Genomic DNA, 20,927 nt, shown 5'->3' on the forward strand with positions numbered 1-20,927 from the left:
GGGAACCTCAACAGAGAAAAGACTTCCCTCAGCTTGGCCTGTGGCCAAGTCTGTGGGGCATTTTCTTGACTGATGATTGATATGAGCTGTGGCAGCCCTAGACAGGTGGTCCTGGGAGATATAAGAAAGGTAGCTAACTACAAGCTTGGTGAACAAGCCAGTGAACAGCATTCTTTTTATCCCTGCCTCAGTTCCTGCTCCAAGTCCCTGGCCTTCTTGAGTTTCTGCCTTGACTTCCTTCCATGATGGACTGGGATCAGGATGTGTAAACCAAATCAACCCTGTCCTCTTCAAGTTGCTTTTGGCCATGGCCATTACCACAGCAGTAGATCGCAAACTAGAACAGTATGGGCTGCCTTTTAACTGTCAGTTTTCCTTGGTCATTCTCCCAAGTGCTAGGATGTCAAGTATGTGGCACTATGCCCAGTTTATTCTAGTTTTTTTTTTTTTTTCAAAAAAGCTATTGTTAATAAAGTGTGAATTATTCATAACCTCACTCAATCATCACAACAACCCTTGACTTTACTTTGAGATAAAGAAACAGACAAAAAGATAAAACAAGGATAAATATTCTTGTGAAGGCTGGATTGAAATCCAGGTTCTGAAAGGTTGCTTTGGCATTTAACCCTCAGGCCTCACTTTCCTTATCTCAGAGTTGTTCTGAGGGTTGGGCTAAGCCAGTTAAGTGCTTAGCTGTAGTTGGTCAGAAAGTGCTCGAAGATATTACTCTTTTTGTTTATTGTCTTATCACTGTGCAGGGGACACACAACTGGGTGGAATTTTAAATTTGAAAACATAATATTTCAGATTTCTTCAGATTCCTAATTAGTAAAGTGTGTTCACATTCAGGAGCGGGTAATATCTGTCCCCAAATTATCTTCAGGACCCAGCAGGTCCTGGCTCATCAGTGGGTCACAAATACCTCTCACCTGACAAGGTTCAATGCAAGGCTTTGCCCCTTTCTACCTCTACTGTCCACCGTCACGCTACTTGGCGAAGAAAACCTCCTTCTTAAACGTAGTGTGCTCAGTGACTAGGGTGAGGGATGTGTCAGGGCAGAAATACCTAGCCCCAGGACCAGCTCTTTGAAAGGAGCGTGTTTGTCTTCCCAAGCTGAACAAAGGTACAAAGGGGCGTTTCTGCAAGGCGCCCGGGCTTTCCGTAGGCTGCTACTGGGAGATCAGCATTGACTGGCCGGGTTTAGACTCCGACACACGGCAGAAAACTGGCTCACAACGCTGTGGTGGCCTAGGTTTCCAGAGCCACCCCATCGCTTCAGCTGGGCCGCGAGCGCTGGGCCTGCGGGCCTACAAACCCCAGCATGCCCGGGAAGGCGGGGCACGGTGACGGACAGGCCGTCCTGCGAATTGGCGGCCGACGTGGGAAGTGCGCGCTGGCGCATGCGCAAAGGGCGGCGGGCGGGTGGGCTGGCAGCGGTGGACTCGCGTCGGAGCCGCGGGCGGTCAGGTAGGGGGAGGGAAGGAGGGTCTGCGAACAGGGCCTGTGGTGGGTCGCGGGGCTCCAAGACTGGATGGCAGGATTTGGGGACTGGATCGGAGTGGCAGGACTGGTGGGGGAGGGACGGGCTCGGGAGCGATTCGGCGGGGCTGAGATGCAGCTGGGGGAGGGGAGCAAAGGGGCTGAGGAGATTTGCAGTTGCAGCATCTCGGGAGGTATGAGGTAATGTGGGGGCCGTGCGGAGAGACGGTGTGAAGCATGTGGGAGATGGGGGGATCTGAAGTCCCTGGAGGGATCTGGGTGCAGAATTATCAGAAAGAGAAAGGAATTTGGGAGGCATGGATGAGATAGGTTGGGGGTTGGTGGGCAGAATCTCAGAGGCTTTGAAGAGATCGGTGGAATGGGAGCGAAATCTGAGATCAGAACAGTCAGGGTCTTGGAAAATCCTGATTGCTGAAGAGAAAGGGATTTCTGTAGTAGAATCTGGGAGAGATTGAGGGGTGAGTTCCCAGGGGAACCAGTATCCAGTTAGCAAATCGCAGCAAAGGCTTGAAGGCAACACGTGAGGCAGGGCGGGGGTGGGGGTGGGGGGTGTTGCACAGTGCAAGATGGGGAAATGCAGATGAGGGCTCAGATTGAAGGAGGGCAGAAATCTGAGGTACAGGGTTGGAGTTTGGAGCTGGCATACAGGAGTAATAGATGTGGAAATTTGAAAATAGATTGAATAAAGGATAGTTCAGAGCGATGTGGGACACAAAAGTAATTGGCGAGTTGCAAGGTTGCAACATACAGTCTAGAAGGTTGAATTCTAGATTTGGGATTTAGGGTTGGGAATGGTGGGGAATGAATGTTGTAACTAGATTGTAGTTTGTGAATTGGTTCATTAGCTTCTAAAGGAAGATTTGTTTCTTTGTTTGTTCATTTGTTTTTGGTCCCTGCATAATTGAACCAACAGGGTGTTCTGGAGACCCAGGGACCTGAAAATAATATACAAATGAACCGTGTATGAATGGATGGAATTTAGGAGAATGCAGGGCTTTGGGAATAAAGTCACGAGTCTTGAGAGATCCTGAAGGAGAGTTTGACATTCTCCGAAGGGCAGTCTTCCTCTTAACTAACTAAAGGCCCCTTTTATCCTGAGACAGGCATAACCCTCTCACTAACTCTCTGACCAGCTCAACCTACCCCCTGTAGACCCAGCATTATAGGCCTGGGGGAAGAAGAGAGGGAGTGGGGGCAATGAAGCAGGAAACCCCCTAAGTTCTTCTGCTACCTGTCCCTTTCACTGTACCCCCAAGCTGTGAGAGAGATGCGTAAGCCCTCCAAAGTATTGAGCCAAAAATGATCTTAAACCTGACTTTCTCTTATAGAAGCTCAGTTATAACTCAGAGGCAGTGCATCTGTGAATGAAGTGTTATTAGGGCTGGGAGAGAAACAAAACAATGTTAGGGGAGCAAGGGAGAGCCCCACATGTGCTAAGTATTTAGCCTGTGTCACACACAGTCTAAAGCCATGGTTCTCAGCCAGGGTTGATTTTGTTCTGCCAGGAAACATTTGACCGGATCTAGATGGAGACACTGTCAGTTGTCACCATTGAGGGGGTTTGGGAGCTAGTGGTTTCTAGATAACAACCCCACCAGTAAAGCATGTCTAGCCCAAAATGCGAATCTTGCCAAAATGGAGGGACATGACTCCAGTGTCAGATATTCTGGGTTCAAATCCTGGCTTTCTCTTCCTGCTTTGTAATTTTTTAAAGAGTTACTTGACCTCTCAGTGCACTAGCTCTTCAGGGACCTACATCCTAAGATTGTTGTGAGGGCCCAGTGAATAAAGCAGGGTGCATACTGTCTGGTGCCCAGTAAGTGCTCAGGATTTACTGCTGTAGGAAATTCTGTATGTACTTGCTTCTCTATATAGTCGTCTAAATATGCTTTTCTATGTCCAGTGTTACACATGAAACTAAGGCTTAGGAGGTCACTTGTCCAAGGCCACGTAACTAAAAATGGCAGAAGTAAACACATGAAGATAGCCACCACAGTATGTTCCCTCCCTCCTTGCTTCTTTGCTACAGCCTGCTTTGTCTTCGCTTTTCAGTCATTTCTAATGAAAAGGAGGATTGCCTAGTAATCTAAAGCAGAGTGATTCTTGATCAGGAGAAGCCCTGGGCTTTGTTTTTGGTTTGCTGTTAGACCAGAACCAGTGGACAGAGAATGGGAAGAGCTTGAGGTTAGGCAGATGAGGTATAAGGAGCTCCAAGCTGAGATAAGGAGGCCACTAGCTTGACAGAATCCCTCAGTGGGGCCTCAGGCTGAGGGCAGTCCTAGACTGGGAGAGTAGCTTCTGCTCTGAATGGCCTCTTTTGTGTGTCTTGTCTCTGGAACAGAAGAGTAACATTGCCTTTATCAACTCCAAACCTAGCTACAACATTACTGAAGTCAGCATTAAAAAACAAAATTAGACTGGAGTCGAGGGCAGAAGACTTAGCTGGAATATCAGCACGTATTGCTTAGGAAAATACCTGGTAGGGATTGAGTTAGCCTTGGAATCAGCTATTTTACTGCTTGCTTGTTGGTGGTCCAGCATGTGTCAACCTCTGTCTAAAAACACAGTCAGCTATATTGAGTGCTGATTAAAGTACATTCTCTCAGTAAAGCTTCCTAGTTGTCTTGTTGACAGTCCAAATGTTATTCCTTATTCTGTAGTCAGAAAGTTAAAAAGTTAAGTGCCATATCCTAAACCACAGAGCAAATGGTTAATGTGGCATGTAAACTCAGTTCTGTTTGACTCCTGACTTCCATTTGATACTAGTTTTAGAGATCTTCTGACTGAAGGGCCCTGTCCCTGTGTCCAGAAGTCACAGTGGGCAAGGCTGCTGAAGTGTCCTATCTTGTGTATGCAGGTGTGTTTCTTTTGAGAGACTCCTTCCACTGTGCCTTTCTTATAGAACAGCACAATTTAAAAATCATTCCTGGATGCATTTCCCAACCTCTTACTTAGCCTGATTTTGCCTGGAGGGAATGGTAGTCTGGTCATCTATGGAAGTAGAACATGTTTTGAGTGAATGCAGTTTTGTGTCAGTGTTCACATGTGGACATTCGAGGTGCTGCTCTACTGCATAGCTCCATGGGAGAACCTAGACAGGTTACTTTGTTCTGAGTGTTACTTAGGTCGAGGAATGACCCGTCCTTCACACGTTTAAGAGAATACATGCGAGTGCAAAAAGTGCCTGCCACTTGTTACTCCTTGCTTGCTAAAAGTTAGGCAGGATCTTAGCTATCTGCAGGCATCATAATCACACGCCCACAATCTAAAGTGCACAGGCTTGTCTCCACCGCCAGAGCTAGGGGAGTAGCAGGTGGTAACCTCATGGGCTGGAAATCTGCTTTGTTAGTGAATGGCCTTTGTGGCATTGAGACAGTTTCACATTTAGTTAGAACTGGGTTAAAGTGCATAAGGAGTAAATGCAGCTTGAATGCTGTCGTGAAAGGAAGTGGTAAGCCTAAAAAACAAAACAGAAAAACCACAAACCACGTGAGTGTATTAACTGTGGAATGTCCTTTGTGTCTAGTTTTTAGATAAAAATTTCACATCTATTTCTAAAAATTATGTCTCTGGCCCCACCCACAAGGCTAGACTAGTAGTAATTGCTCAGTAAAGATCTACTTCATTAATTGCTTAAGGTTCTTCATTTTAGCTCATGGAACTCATAAACTCCCAAGGAACAAAGTGGGCGGTGGGGAATAAAGGTACCTAAAGAATAGCATTGGATAGAGACTCAAGCACTGACTGAAGATTTCGTACCTTGGCTCTGCTCTTAAGTTTCTCTTCTGAGGTCAGGTAGCAATCTCCCATAAGACTGAGTTTGAGTGATTTAAAGGTATGTCTGATGCCTTATGAAAGGGGCCTGTTTATTTCGTATACAAGCTGGGTAGTGACTACAGCAGGCAGTAGCTACTGCTGTTACTGCTCCTGCTAATAATAATAAACGCTATTCTACACAGTGAATTCTGTGCCTAGCTTGGTGCTGTCCTAAGTGGTTTATGCTCAGTCTCATTTAAACCTTACCCTGTGAGAAGGTATCACCATGAGAGGCCATTTCATAGATAAGTGAGAAGTTGGGTAACTTGTCCAAATCTCCACTGTTGGTAAGTGGTAGAGCCAGAATGCCCAAGTCCTACATGCACTTCCTTAATCTGTATAGCACTGTTCACTTCCTGCCCATGCCCCTTTATCCTAGTTCTGCCCTGTGATGTGTGAATAATTTCCCTCTCTTGCTCTCAGTTTCCTTATTTGTATTGCTCTGAGATCACTACTCACTCTGCTAAGTGTGGAAAGGGGCTCCAGCAGTTTATATTTTGATCAGAAGTTGTGATTTCTTTTACTCATTAGTTTCTAGCCTGGGTGACTACATTCTCAATCGAATCCTTTCCAAGCTGACCAGTCCTTTTATTAATCTTTATATGCCTTTGCACTCCATGAAATGGACAGTTCTTCATTCCCTCCAGAATGTAGATTATAAACTGAATTATTTGTTAATATAAGCACTGGGTATGATTCTTAATGTTCTTGGTTGCTAACACAATTATGTTAAATAGTTATTGTCATCAGTTATTAAAAAGTCATTGCTTGCCTATCAATTACCAGAAAAGTATCTATATGCATTTTCCCTAGTCCTCATGGTGTGTATATATAAAGGTTAAAGAATTTGTTAGGCCAGAATGATTGAATAACTTGCCAGGCCTGGAGAGGTTAGCCATTTGCCTCACATTCTGTAAGTGATGGTGTTAAAATTCTGTCTAGTTCTGTTTGACTTCAAGGTTTATGTTATCTGTTTCCTCTTCGTTCTTTCTACTGCCTGGCTACCTAGTTCATGGACAGGCAAAACTCAGGGGTGTCAAGAGAGGATAGGGCTGTTTTAGATCTGGGAGAACAAAACAGCTTTACAAGATACATTATCTAGAGTCAACAAGATGTGCTGGGATCAGTATGGGATGTACAGTGTAAATCATTATGCTGAGGGGGTAAGGGGAAAAGGTAAATTGAGGTTGCATAAAGTGGAAGGGCAGGACTTGGGGGTACAGAGTGAACAATGGGAAGTGTGTTCAAGGGGTTGTGGAGGCAGCCAAGATTGTAAATAGTGTATTGACTTTACAGATTTTTATGGCTGGCTGGAGTTGGGCAGCACACCTAAAGGCTGGGCATAATGAGGCAGTTCCTTTCACTTGAATAGTCTTTTCAGGGAAGCTGAAGTCAAATTGAGCTTTCATGTGATTCATTATTACTAGTGGTCAGACATGCCCTTCTTGGGGGGAGGCTGGGTCTGCCTGGCTTCTGGTCCTGTTGCAGGCTCAGTGAAAGCTGTGTTCTGTGATGGTGGGAATAGAAGTAGTAGTTCTGGAATTTTTGACATTTAAGCTTCTCCAGATCCAGAAGCTTCAGGGCATGGATTTTTGACATCTTTTTGGAGAACCCGGAGAAGCTGTGGACTGGAGAAATAGTTTGTGGTTGGATGTGAGCATAGTCAGTTCACTTCATAAAGCTGATAGTTTACATGGGCAGGAAGCTTTTGAATCGAAATAGGTAGTATAATATTCCAGAAATCTGGGGAAAGAATTTGCTGGTATTTTTACAAGTTGGCAGACTTGTTTAGCAAGCTGGTCTGCAGTGCCAGCTCCAAGAAGAACAGATGTCCCTGCACAATGTAAGGTAACACGCTTGGGATCCAAACACCAAATGTTGCCCTCAGTCTGTTGTCCCAGATGACAGGAGACAGAAAAAAGCTACTGCTTAGGACTGAGAGGCTTGCATGGATCCCGAGTCAGGGCTTCTGTTGGTGTCTCTGTGGTACTGCCCCAGGCCCACGGCATTTGAGGATTCAGCAGTCAAAGTCAGTGCTGTCCACAGGAGACCATTTAAAGTTCATGCTACCCGTAATTTGTTCTTTTGTCTGGGCATAGATTTAGTTGTAATGGGTTGCACAGCAAGATTGTGGGACTGGATGCCTCAGCTAATAAATTGATTTAACCCGCCCTGTGTTGGCTGAATCTCAGAGCCAGATGATTGTTCGAAAAGTATATGTTTTAAAGGCAGTGTATCCTCGAGTACAAGCAAGAGCATTCATTAATAAGTATTGAATAATTTTTCTTAAGCTTAGAAGTAATGTTGGGTTAAAAAATAAGTAAAGGTATCTGTTCTAGAAAGTCCTACCATGTTTCAACTCAGACGTTTGAGCCAGTTTTTCTAAACTTCAGTTTTCTCATTGGTAAAGCAGGTCATTAAAAATCATACCCCCATATTACATTATATTTACTTTAATGGGTATTATGTTTCCATTAACTGCTCCTTCCCGTATACCTGGAGGAAGTTGATGATGCAGATGGGGCTTTCCTTACCTAGCTGCTTGTCTGGGAAAGCAAGCTAACCCCATACTGCCTCCTCCTCCTTAATGGCTGACTGCCTGTCACAGGACTGCATATAAGGTTTGCACCTAAGAAAGACTTATTTATCCATGTGCCTTACCTTGCTGGATATATTCATTCTGATTTTAGGTATAAGTCAACAATGGCATAAGGCTGCAGAGTCTACTTCATAAGCATTATGTCTACAGAAGAGTAGGGGTGACATGGATGGTACTCAAGTCAGAAATGAGCTGTTTTGCTAAGGAACCACTGCTTTTTAAATCATCTGGGCTTGAGTGCTTGGCCATCTTTTGCTTTTCGCTACTTCCCACCATAAACCCATTAGATTTCACATCTTACTGATTATACCTCTGCAGTATTGCTCAACTGTGTCTGCATTTCTACCTGCCCCCTAGTTCAAGTTCACTTACCTCTTTATAGCTTCTAAACTGGTTTCTCTGATCACCATCCCCCTCTCCCACACAGGCCTTTTCAATTTTAAACATATCACTTCCTCGCTGCAAAGCACTTGTCCCAGCATACCCGTCCCAAGGAATTTCCTATTTTCCTTTCACAAGAAAGCCACTTTGTAGCCTGAATATCTCTAATCATCCTGAAGATACCCCTCTGTGCATTTTTATGGTGCCCCATATATTCATTCTCTTACAGTTTTAACATAAGGCTAACAGAGAACCAAAGTTCACATAGGGCATTCCTGGTGCAGAGGTAAATATCAGTGGCACTCACAGCAGTGTGTTGTTCCATCTGATCCTCCCGTGAACCCAGGAAAGGATGTGCTGCTTCCATTCTACAGATGCAGAAAGTGAAATAGAGAGAGATCAAGTGGTCTCTGTTCCATTCCCAGTATTCAGAAGTTAGTGTTTGCCACCTGCTTTGTCGGCTTGGTTAAGGCTATGCCCTCTGCCTGCTACTTTGTTCTCCCATCTCATTTCTCTGTCCTTCCGGGCCCAGATACATGCTACAGCCTCTTTAAAACTCAGTTTTCCTTTAAGTAAGAATCAGTCTCCTGCAGTATCTGTCAGATTGAGTTGGCCTTGGTTCCTAACTTACATATCTTGTCTCTCTAACATAGGGCAGGATGTGTATGCTGAAACTCAGTGTCTTGTATAGTCTATGATGCCTAGGCTTCAGTGGGTGGCTAGGTGGGGAGAGAAACAAATGGAAAAGATGTGGCATCCTTATCTGATGTTTTGCAGATCAGTTGTTAGGGTTAGTCATTAAAATTTTCTATTTCTCTGACTGATTCATTGGCCCCCAAACATCAGACACCATACACTCTATGACAGAATAAAAAGGCTTCCACACCAAACTCACACAGTATCCTTTGCTTAAAATACCTTTCCGTCTCCTTGCCTCGTAGCTTTCGAGACTTACTCTTACAAGTAGCAGCACTTGTGAGTGACCTTCCTCAGTTGACAGCTTCCATCACTGCCCACCGTACCCCCCGGAAATGGTGTGGACCTTCATGTGACTTTCTCTCCTGGGCAGGGTTGTTCTCTGCTTTTCTGCTGTATGTCATATTATTTAACCCTTTCAATAACCATATAAGATAGATGCTGTTGTTTCTGTTTTGTAGATAGGGAAACTGACCTTTCAGGGGGTTTTGGCTCCTCCCTGAATTCACCCATACATAAGGTTTTATTTTTTTTTCCGTGTGTGTCACCATTGCCTGAGACATAATGACCGCAATAAAACATTTGTTAAATAAGTAAATGATGAAGTGGATGATTATGGCTCTACACTAGTTGTTTCTATAGGCAGTGGACAAATGAGTAATGGTTTCTTTTTCTCTTTAGCAGGAATTTGACCCTGGGGCATGAATATTAAGCTGTTGAGCTCCAGGCTGTGTTAGCAGGAACCTTTGCAGGAAGAGCAATGGCTGCTGCTGCTGCAGCTTCTCACCTGAACCTGGATGCCCTCCGGGAAGTGCTGGAATGCCCCATCTGCATGGAGTCCTTCACTGAAGAGCAGCTGCGGCCCAAGCTGCTGCACTGTGGCCACACTATCTGCCGCCAATGTCTGGAGAAGCTCCTGGCCAGTAGCATCAATGGTGTCCGCTGCCCCTTTTGCAGCAAGATTACTCGCATCACCAGCCTGACCCAGCTGACAGACAACCTAACCGTGCTGAAGATCATCGACACAGCTGGCCTCAGTGAGGCCGTCGGGCTGCTCATGTGCCGAGCTTGTGGCCGGCGGCTGCCTCGACAGTTCTGCAGAAGCTGTGGGTTGGTGTTGTGTGAACCCTGCCGGGAGGCAGATCACCAACCTCCCGGCCACTGTACACTCCCTGTCAAGGAGGCAGCTGAGGAACGGCGGAGGGATTTCGGGGAGAAGTTGACGCGCCTAAGGGAACTTATGGGAGAGCTGCAGAGGCGGAAGGTGGCCTTGGAGGGTGTCTCCAGGGACCTGCAGGCAAGATATAAGGCTGTTCTTCAAGAGTATGGCCACGAAGAGCGCAGGGTCCAGGAAGAGCTAGCCCGCTCCCGGAAGTTCTTCACAGGTTCTTTGGCTGAGGTTGAGAAGTCCAACAGTCAAGTGGTAGAGGAACAGAGCTACCTCCTCAACATTGCAGAGGTGCAGGCCGTGTCTCGCTGTGACTACTTTCTCGCCAAGATCAAGCAGGCTGATGTAGCACTGCTGGAGGAGACAGCAGATGAGGAGGAGCCAGAGCTCACTGCCAGCCTACCCCGGGAGCTTACCCTGCAAGACGTGGAGCTCCTTAAAGTAGGCCACGTTGGTCCTCTTCAAATCGGGCAGGCTGTGAAGAAGCCCCGGACAGTGAACATGGATGATTCCTGGGCAGTGGAGGAGGCAGCAGCGTCTGCTGCCTCAGCCTCCGTTACCTTTAGAGAAATGGACATGAGCCCCGAGGAAGTGGTTCCCAGCCCCAGGGCTTCGCCCGCGAAACAGCGGAGTTCCGAGGCAACCTCCAGTATCCAGCAGTGTCTCTTTCTCAAGAAGATGGGGGCAAAAGGCAGCACGCCAGGTATGTTCAATCTTCCGGTCAGTCTCTACGTGACCAGTCAGAGTGAGGTGCTGGTTGCTGACCGCGGCAACTATCGTATCCAAGTGTTCAACCGCAAAGGCTTTTTGAAGGAGATCCGCCGCAGCCCCAGTGGCATTGACAGCTTCGTGCTCAGCTTCCTCGGAGCTGATTTGCCCAATCTCACCCCTCTTTCAGTAGCCATGAACTGCCACGGGCTGATCGGTGTGACTGACAGCTATGACAACTCCCTTAAAGTCTATACCTTGGATGGCCACTGTGTGGCCTGTCACAGGAGCCAGCTGAGCAAACCATGGGGCATCACAGCCTTACCATCTGGCCAGTTTGTGGTTACTGACGTGGAAGGTGGGAAGCTTTGGTGTTTCACTGTGGACCGAGGAGCAGGAGTAGTCAAATACAGCTGCCTCTGCAGTGCTGTGAGGCCCAAATTTGTCACCTGTGATGCTGAAGGCACAGTCTATTTCACCCAAGGCTTGGGTCTCAATGTGGAAAACCGACAGAATGAACACCACCTGGAGGGTGGCTTCTCCATCGGCTCTGTGGGGCCCGACGGGCAGCTGGGCCGGCAGATCAGCCACTTCTTCTCCGAAAATGAGGATTTCCGCTGCATCGCTGGCATGTGTGTGGATGCTCGGGGTGACCTCATTGTGGCTGATAGCAGCCGCAAGGAAATTCTCCATTTTCCCAAGGGTGGGGGCTACAGCGTCCTTATTCGAGAGGGTCTTACCTGTCCAGTGGGCATCGCCCTCACACCTAAGGGGCAACTGTTGGTCTTGGACTGTTGGGATCACTGCGTCAAGATCTACAGCTACCATCTGAGAAGATACTCCACCCCTTAAAGATGAGAAATACCAATTTCTTCTTTCCCCAAACCAGTTTCCTTCCCTTTCCGTCCCTGGTTGTTGGTGGTACTGTAGAGTAGATGTGGCCTATGTCCTGAATCTAGCCAGATTGCTCTAGAATCGTAGAAGCTCTAGTTTTCAGTGCTTTTTATCTGTTATTCCCCTCTTCCCACTTCCCCTTTCCCTCTCTCCTAAATTTAGACCTTTAACAGGTACCTTATCCCAAATAGGATAGATGATGCTGTTAGCAGAAGTTGCTTAGAAGTTAGACCCTTCCAAGGCTGTAGTAGACAGAGCCACTTTAGGCCTTTGCCCTTGTGTTTGAACTTTGTATTGGTATTGAATCATCATTGATCTTTCTCCTTTGGACTCTGATCTCCCTAATCTATCCGTTTCCTTCCTATTATAATGTGTTTCATTTGTGATACTTCAACTCTGGCTGCATTCTGTGCGCATGCTCCAGTGGGATCTGCTCCACCCTTCAGTGATATTATATCTCTGTAGCATGGTGTCTCTTTTGATCACCTTTACCAGTGTGAGACTGAATCATTAAGTGCCACCAAAGGCGACACACACGGCCCCTTTGAGAAGCAGGACCTCTTGGCTGGGGGATTTCTGCCACCATGGATTGTCTTTTTATTGCAGATGTGCCAGAAGATGGTTTGCCCCTAGTTAGATGGTGTTGAAAACGTCAGTCTAGAAATCGCTTGCCTTCTAAAGGAGTTCATAGGTTAGAACTGTGCCATAGCCAAGGCAGATGGGAACATACAACATAGCCAGCAAATTTGGGATTTTTTTCTACGTCTCAAAACATTTCATACTCTTTCCACTGACCTGTGCTAAGAGTTACCGGAAGAATTGTATAACGTGGGCTTCGACCACCAAAGTGGGAAGGTTGATGCATCCATTTTCGTTATCAATGAACAAACTATTGGGTAACTCTGTATTTTCTTCAAGTGAGTGCATACTGTTTGACTGTTTGAGATTTATCTCTGTGCTAGCAAACATTAAACTAATCGATAGCTGTCTTCATCACTAATGTTCATTTCTTAATTACATATGGGGCTGGGGAAAGCAGAGGGTTGTGTTGTGCCGTTGTGTTCTTTGACAGCATAGCATTTTACTTAGTTCAAAATGCAGCCCAAAATACCATTATGTAACGATAAACAGACCCCCACTCCCACATGGATTTGAACAGAATCAGCCTAGCATCTCCATGTTCAAAACTAAGCCTCCCCCATATGCCTGTTGTAAAAATTGTAGTATGTAAAGGAAGATAGCTAGGCCTGTGTGTTTCAGACTAGAAGTGAGAATGTGTGATGATATTTCACAGGCTTCCACATCTGCTAAGCAACATGCCTCGATCTTAGTTCAGAAGTGATTACAAGCCAAAGAGCCACACTTCTGCTTTCCTAGAAACAAGCTTGCTAAACTGAGTGACCCCAAATTGTTTATTGGTGGCACTGTCAGAGGGTGAGTAAAGAAATAGTGGGAACTAGCTTTTCTTGCTTTCCATTAGAGAAAGCTCCATGTCTTTTTTTTTTTTTTTAATTGTTTTTCGAGACAGAGTTTCTCTGTGTAGTTGTGGTGCCTGTCCTGGATCTTGCTCTGTAGACCAGGCTGGCCTCAAACTCACAGAGATCTGTCTGCCTCTGCTTCCCAAGCACTGGGATTAAAGGCATGTGCCACCACCACCTGGCTGAGAAAGCTCCATATCTTGATGATGAAATTGTATCTGATATTCCATAATAATAGAACTGAGAAGAAGTCGATCCAATTAAAAAAAAAAAAGTGCATCACAACGGTTCTTAGTGCCATTCTGTCCGGTGGCTCCCAGAAGCAGACTCTCTTAGCTATAGGTGGGGCATTTGTGTAGGCAGTAACAGTGACTGAAGCCTTTGTGACATGATGTACAGTGGGAGAATGAATGCAGGGCTCTAGGTCAGCTTGAGATAAGCAGGGCCAGGAACCCTCTAACTGCCTTTCCATTCGGCATTTTCATTTCTCCCATCTCTGCAGCACAGTCGTGCCTTGGCTTTCAAACAGTAGGTAGGTGTCTGATGGTGTGATCTGGCTGATTTTCTCTAGTGATATTTCAGGCCGTGCTGAATACAGTGATTTTGCAGCTCCCTACCATGCTGATTAAATAAACAGAATGCGGCTCCAAGAAACATTTAATCATAGCATCAGTTTTTGTCCTTCACGATGGCAGCCCTCTAACCAAATGACGTCTGACATACAAGTCTGTCCTGTGAAATCAACTAAGAACAATGGCTCTAGATGTAGGTGGGGGGCTCTCCTCACTACAACTCCTATGCCACCACCGCAAGAATACTTTCTGAAAGTCATCAAGCTCCAGCATGGTAATCAGTTCCTTTGTATCAGTCATGGAGACTGGATAGTTTGCTTAATGAAGAAAACAGAAAAAAAAAAAGTGCCCCCTGTGTCTGGGAAAGGTAAGAAAATATCGATGTGAAAACACCTGGCCCAGTTCCCAGAGTGTTTTCCCAGTCCCAGAGTACTCATAAATACTGACCATTTTTTTAGTTGCAGAAGTGTCTGGTGTTGTAACTGGTTTTTTTTTTTGTTGTTTGTTTGTTTGTTTTTGCCAACCTTCATGCTTTCTAGGCTTATATTTGACAGCTGGAACTTCCCTCAGATGTTTCCTCCCCCAGGCACAAGTGTCCTTATAAGTCTTTCTGCTCCTTCCTAGGTGCTAGTTAATGTTAAAATTCCCATGCCACTCTTTGTCTGTGTGTCGGAGCTTTACTGAGGCCTGTACAGGGCACTGTGCCTCATTTAAAATATGTTCTCACTTCGTTATGCAGTTTTCTACCTGGTTTTAAGACCTTGTAGTGCAGTCCCCCTACAATGGATAAAGAGATTGCCAGGCAAGCCCTTTGAAAGATGTATAAGAAAAGCAATTGGTCTGACTCTTGCTCCCATGTCATTCTTGGAGAATTTAAAATACAGAGAGATTCATTCTGTCTGCTTTTGTTAAGTGCTAGAGGTTAGGTACTCTGCCAACTGTTTAAAAAAATGAAACTATTAATTAGTTAACTTTTTGTAATTATCCCAGCATCTTGCTTGTCTGTAGTTTTTAAAGTCCCTGTTCTGCCACTGTGTCTTTTCTTTGCATACACTGAATGACAGCAAGAGTGCAGTTCACTCTTTGAGAATACATAGGACCACTCCACTGTTAATCACGGTGAACTTAGTGAACTTGAATTGTGTAGTGTTTCTGCGGCAAGGCAAGTAATGCTGAAGTGGTCATGTGGTTTGTGTAGTCCTAATTGATGGCCTCTTTAAGAGAAGCACTCCCCAGCCCCATAGGAGAGCTTGGGAGACAGGTCTGATGTGACACTCAGGTCTTTCTCTGCATCCGAGCAGGAGGTTGGTTTACAAATGATGTACAGCCCCTCAAGGGATTGCACAAGAAATCACAGTCATGAAACAAAGGATGCTTGGGTGAATTTAGCAAACAGGATGGTGGTGAGATAAAAAGCGGCAGACTGCAAACTGTGGCTTTATCTTGTCAATATTAATGCTGATGGGACCCCATCTGAATGCAAGCTTGCTGAGGCTGCCCTGGGACTGGCAATGTTTCCAAGTGGGAAGATCACTGGAGTTAGTCAGGCTTGTGTCTGACTTAAGGCTCTTGTCTCGTATGTAAGTATCTGTAGTGCTGCAGGTGACCTCACAACCTCAGTTTCCATACCCAGGGTATTGGGAGAAACCAGTAAAACCACTTTTAGCTATGATCCTAAGTTTTCCCTAACATAAATTGTGGTTTGCTTCTCCTCCAATGTCTTTGCATATTATTTGCTATAATTTTGTTGTGTGTTCATGGAAAGCAGAAGGCACAAAAGAACCAGCACTTTGGGATGTGCCTCAGCTCAGTCCAGTTGTTTCTCTTCTCCAGCAGTTATAACTTTGTCTCAGTTATTAGCCAGTTGTAACCCCGCTAAACTATAGTTTTCTTATCTAGTAAAAGGAAGTGACAGTTTACATCTCAAAGGGTGAAGGTTATGAGAATTAAAAGATAATAATGCCATGGTATATGTAAAACTGCCCAATTAAGGAAATGACTGTTATTGTAGAGGGCAAAGACTTGCTTTTTGTGGGAAGTTGGTCCACGTGTTTTTTTTTTTTTTTTTTTTAATGTAAATGCTGGAAATTCCAGGCCTATATTGGTGAAGAAACAGTTTGTTCAACATGGCTTGGCTTCTTAATTAAAAGGCCAATTGGGCCAAGAGTGGGACCGCTGAAGTGGTACAGGCAGAGCTCCCCCACTAGGAAAGCTGCAGAGATCCTAGTCTAATTTCAGTAAAGGCAGTAAGGCGACATCTTGACTCTGAGAGGCAGATGGATTCAGGGAGTCGGGATTTAAAATGAGGGCATAGAGGAAAACTTGTAACTTGGAATCATGCATGTTTCCTATTCAGCCAGCATAAAATGAGTTTTCCTTCAATCCAGTATTCATTGAATCATATGAAGTAAGAGCCACAAATCACATTCTGAGGAAGAGATGTTAAGACATACAGTTATACCCTGGACTTCAGAAGCGGGAGGTGCTGCTCTTCTTCCTGCTTCCCTGCTTACTAGCTCTATGACCAGCCACAGGGCCTAGCAGTCAGTTCTTCCTCTGCACTCTATGCTTCTGGTTCCCACTCTCCTGCACAGTGATGAAGAAATGGTAGGTGTAAAGTAGCAGACTACAGGGCACTCTGAAACCACATGTGAACTAGATAATAGACCTGAAAGCTGCTTTCATTTTCGTCACGTGAGGATAGGGATTGGTGAGGAAACTATTGGCCCCAACACCAAAGGAAAATTATTTAGTAACTCACAGAAACCCTGACTGAAAGACATTAACACGTGGTACCTGTCGAATGAATGGGCCTTTGTTTTCTATACAATTGAAATCTAAGTTCCCTCTAGTGATTTACTGTTTACTTGGTTATAACAGCATTGCATATTTTCAGAAATAATAGGGCCTGAGATCCCATTCATTCATTCAACTGCTCATTAAACACACGAGACATCTACTGTATTATCAGCAATAGTTGGATGAATAATGAGAGCAAAGACAGATCAATCATGACCCACACAGTCAGATAGCTTGTAGTCTGGCTGCCAAAATAAAATAATGTAAACCAAACAAATACACCGAAGGATAAGATAAATGGCATAAGAAAGTATGGCAAGTGTTGCAGGAAAAAAAAAAAAAAAAGCTGGCTGAGGGACTGGTTGCTGAAGCGCCTTCAAAGTAAGAGAAACTTTACAAAGAATAGTGTTAAAAGGAAGGATAGGAATGTGCCAGCAAGTTAAAAGCAGAGCGAGGGCCCCAAAGATCAGTCCACTTGCCTTGGAAGTTTTAAGGGTTCTTTATTAATGAGCCTCCCCATTCCTGTCATTGACTCTGAGGCTCAATGAGGCTTCCCTTGTGATCAGAATCTAGGAGTTTCGGTGATAGAAGGCAAAGACAGCATTAATTGCAATCACTGGTTTGGTATTGTCCCCTAAATTATCTTTCTATTTTTAAGATCATGAGATAATGTGAAACCACTTCTCAAAAGCATAAACCAAATGAGTCTTGTACTGTTACTTTGTAGAACAGTTTCACCCATTTTTTTTTTCCCCCGAGACAGGGTTTCTCTGTGTACCTTTGCGCCTTTCCTGGAACTCGCTTTGGAGACCAGGCTGGCCTCGAACTCACAGAGATCTGCCTGCCTCTGCCTCCCGAGTGCTGGGATTAAAGGCGTGTGTCACCTCCGCCCGGCTGAGTTTCACCCATTTTTTATTTTTATTGTTTTTATTTTTTTGCTGGAAATTTCTACAGTCCACCATTGCTGCTTTTGCCCCATAAACAGACATACTGGTAAGAAAGCTCAAGTGCTTCTGCCTTTAGTACCTGCACTGTGTTTAAATCTCACAGCTGTGAACCGGAAGATCCCTTGGCCTCCCTACCTCCAGGCTATTAAAACCAAGCTGATCTGATTTGCTGCTCAAGTAATCCTTGGACCTTCTTAGGCGTACAGCATTTCTTCCGGAAAGCCTTCTGTGTGGGTAATAAACATGTTCATGTCTGTTTAGTGGGAGTAGTGCTGATTTCAATATTGGAAACAAGTTTTTGGTAAAAAGGTTCTGCTTTATGGGGATGACTACAGTAGTTGACACAGCAGGCTGGAGGTCTAGGTAATCACTACCATTAGAGGGCTCTCGGTTTGTTTTAGCTTGCTAACATGCTTTTGTCACCTGGGCTGTGCTGACTGGCTACATTTGCTGAGCCCTACCAGTTATCACAGATACACTCAACTAGGTTGGAATTTTTGATAGCCACTTCAGAACAAAGCACTAATCCTGCTCATAATGTATCAGCCCAGACCTGAGGTCTCTGAAAAGTTTGAATACTAGCACAAGCTGTGACTGAAACGAAGACTCGGACGAATGACTCTTAGCCTGTACCTTTGGTCCCTTGTCCCTACCAGACATTACCCCCATTCTGTACAATACTCACAGGAAATGGTAATAGCCTGTGCACTGCGGGAGCCTATAGATTACCCATGTGGAGGAAAGCTTTGTGGAATATGAAAGCCAATGCTCTCAAAGCAGATGGGTCCAGATGACTGAATAGAATGTGCCACTTGGTCAAAATAGGTTTGATCCTCAGACTTGGAGCTGAAGTTTGAAACCCATATATCAGACCTACTTAGAGAAAAGTTATCCCTAAAGCACCCATAGTACCTGCACAGTGTGGCCAAGGGATGAATTTAAACATAACGTAAGCCCAGTATCTTAAACCCTTTAAAAGTAACTATGGTAGCCAGAGGAGATCCTGGTCCTGCTGATAGCAGGTCTGGGACTGGAGGAGGAAACAAGCAGGTTAGCTAGGACTCCCCATCCCAGTTACATCTAGTAATTGCCCAAACAAGAAGACAGAAACAGGTCTATGGCGTGACCCAAACTTTACTAAACTCCAAACTTTACTAAACTTGGAACTCCAGCCTTTATTAAAATGATTTATATTGCCACAACAAAACAAGATAGAAAGTTGTTAATTGCCTTTTATATCTCTACAACCTGCCTTGTAAATTAACTTCTAACATTGGCTGAAATTGGCAAAATTCTGTGTTCTTAATAGTGGGGCTCAAATTATAGCTTTATCTGAGAATTCTCCTGAATTTAAATAGGGTGCCCTGTAATCTTAAGGCAGCTCTACTGAGAACATTTCAGGAGACGTAAGGAAGACAACTATGTATGTCTCATTTTAGTCAACAAACGTACAGCCTTGGCTAAATTCCCCATCACCCAGATTACCCATTACCCTGACTGGCCCACAGTGGGCATGGACATGTTGACCAAATGAGTAATAAAGTTGAATTAAGTCTTGGATTCTAAGCAGCTGCCTTGCCAAAATGGGACTGCATTGGCTTCCCCATCCTCTTGTTAAGTAAAATGGTTAATATGGCCCAGTTTAAATGAAAAGAAGGCCTTTGAGGTTTGAAACCCATATAGCAGACCTACTTAGAGAAGAGTTATTATCCCCAAAGCTTCACCAACTAATAGCTCAATTTAGACTGTTCCTAAACCCACACATAACAAATGGCTCCTCACAGTGCATTGTTGTAATTTTAATGCTGGGGGCACACCTATTGAAGCTACCATGCTAATTATTTCTGAAATTACTAACTCTGCCTGACCAACAACTGCTAAATACTTTGCAGTTGCAGATCGGGGGAGGGGGGGGTGTTAAGTTTCTGTGCCTGTTTTAACAGGCTGGGCCAGTTGGCCTTCGCCTTCGTTGGACACCACACCCTTTTATTGGGCTACCTGTTGGGAGGGCACCTCAATGGCTGTGCCCTCACTCAGTCTTTGTATACAAATCTTAAGCACATCCATCTTTCTTCAGGAGCACGGTGATGATATCACACTGATCATATCCTTCTCCAAACAATCCATGTGACACCTCCAATAAGGGCATGCAAATAAATTTTCAGCAAAAAAAAAAAAAAAAAAAAAAAAAAAAAAAAATCTCATCAAGGAAGATGGATCATTGAATCAAATGGTAAAAATTCTTGACACATTGGTTAATTTCTAGAATGTCTAACTTCTGAAGACAAAATATTTCTCACTTTGAGTTTTACTGAAGCCCTTCTATCTAGTGACTCACAAATGTGCCCACCTTAACTGGACTTCTGTGTAACAGAAGGCTCTATAATTGTAATACAGTCTTATATGGCAATGCTTTGGAAATCTCTCATGCCTCCTGAAGTCTATGGACCAGACTGGATAGCTGTAAGTTACCTCTTTACATCTGATGTCTCTTTAGCTCCTGCTATCTGACATTAGGATACAATTACTGGCTACATACTCAGCTATTTTAGAAGTAGGTTGGATGTCATGGGATTTGAGCCTGAGACTCTCCACATTTAGCTGCCTGTTAAACTTTGGGTCATGGAAACAGCATCATGAAATCTTAGTGAGGGCTCTTTATCATACCATGGAGCCATATGGTGTAGTCCATCTGTTATAGAAGGTTTCCCCTAGTCCTTGCTGATACTTCAGTACTGGTGAAAGTTGCTGCATTCCCAGACACTTGGGTAAGTGGACTAGTCCTTAGGGTCAACTGATTAACAACAAAGTGTGTTTATACACTTCACAAATGTTGTACCACCATGATAGGCAAAGAAGCTTGTTGGAAAACTGTCAGTGTGTAGGCCTGAGCTGGGCTGTCCCTGATCATGGGGAAGGACCCAGGAGTAGGCGCAAGTAGCCAAACTTCATGTGGTCCTTTAAGCACTGCATATCCTTGCCCACAATCAGCCCCATTTGCCCAGAACCATTATACTCCTGGACCACAGCCAGTGACCTGCTTATCTGTCCCTACCAATGGCAGCAAACATAGGTCCCTACCCAAGACAGCCTCTTTGGTGAAATAACACTGAATTGCTTTCCATAATATAAATCAACATTAGCCACACACATACTAAATCTATGCAAATGTGTTTCTCACTCCGTCCAGCATTCCAGGCATGGCAACTAGTGAGCATGCCTCTTGGGAAAGGACTTACTAGGACTTCCACTTCCTCCCAGATACATGCTTCAGACCTCATAGACAGCCATGAATGCTACTCAAGCAAGTTCAAATTCCATTTAAGAAAACAGTTCATGTTCCAGCCGTCCAGTGTCAGGAGTGGGTTG

The 20,927-nt window shown here is 44.7% G+C and overlaps 2 protein-coding genes across 7 annotated transcripts in view; one reads left to right on the forward strand and one right to left on the reverse strand.

Annotated features, from left to right (window-relative positions):
* Positions 1 to 20,927, reverse strand: part of Astn2 (astrotactin 2) — a 948,854-nt gene that overhangs the window by 234,347 nt on the left and 693,580 nt on the right. The window lies entirely within an intron of this gene.
* Trim32 (tripartite motif containing 32) lies at positions 1,384 to 12,758 on the forward strand. Of its 2 annotated transcripts, none has more exons than XM_028887872.2 (2): positions 1,384 to 1,467; positions 9,674 to 12,758. In XM_028887872.2, exon 2 carries the CDS (start codon positions 9,753 to 9,755, stop codon positions 11,718 to 11,720), a length of 1,968 nt encoding a protein of 655 aa, XP_028743705.1. In that variant the 5' UTR covers positions 1,384 to 1,467; positions 9,674 to 9,752; the 3' UTR covers positions 11,721 to 12,758. The 2 variants fall into 2 exon arrangements, with proteins under 2 accessions (XP_028743705.1, XP_028743706.1); XM_028887873.2 differs by having other exon boundaries at positions 9,677 to 12,758.

The sequence above is a fragment of the Peromyscus leucopus genome, chromosome 2 (genome assembly GCF_004664715.2).
Source record: "Peromyscus leucopus breed LL Stock chromosome 2, UCI_PerLeu_2.1, whole genome shotgun sequence".
Lineage (NCBI taxonomy): Eukaryota > Metazoa > Chordata > Mammalia > Rodentia > Cricetidae > Peromyscus > Peromyscus leucopus.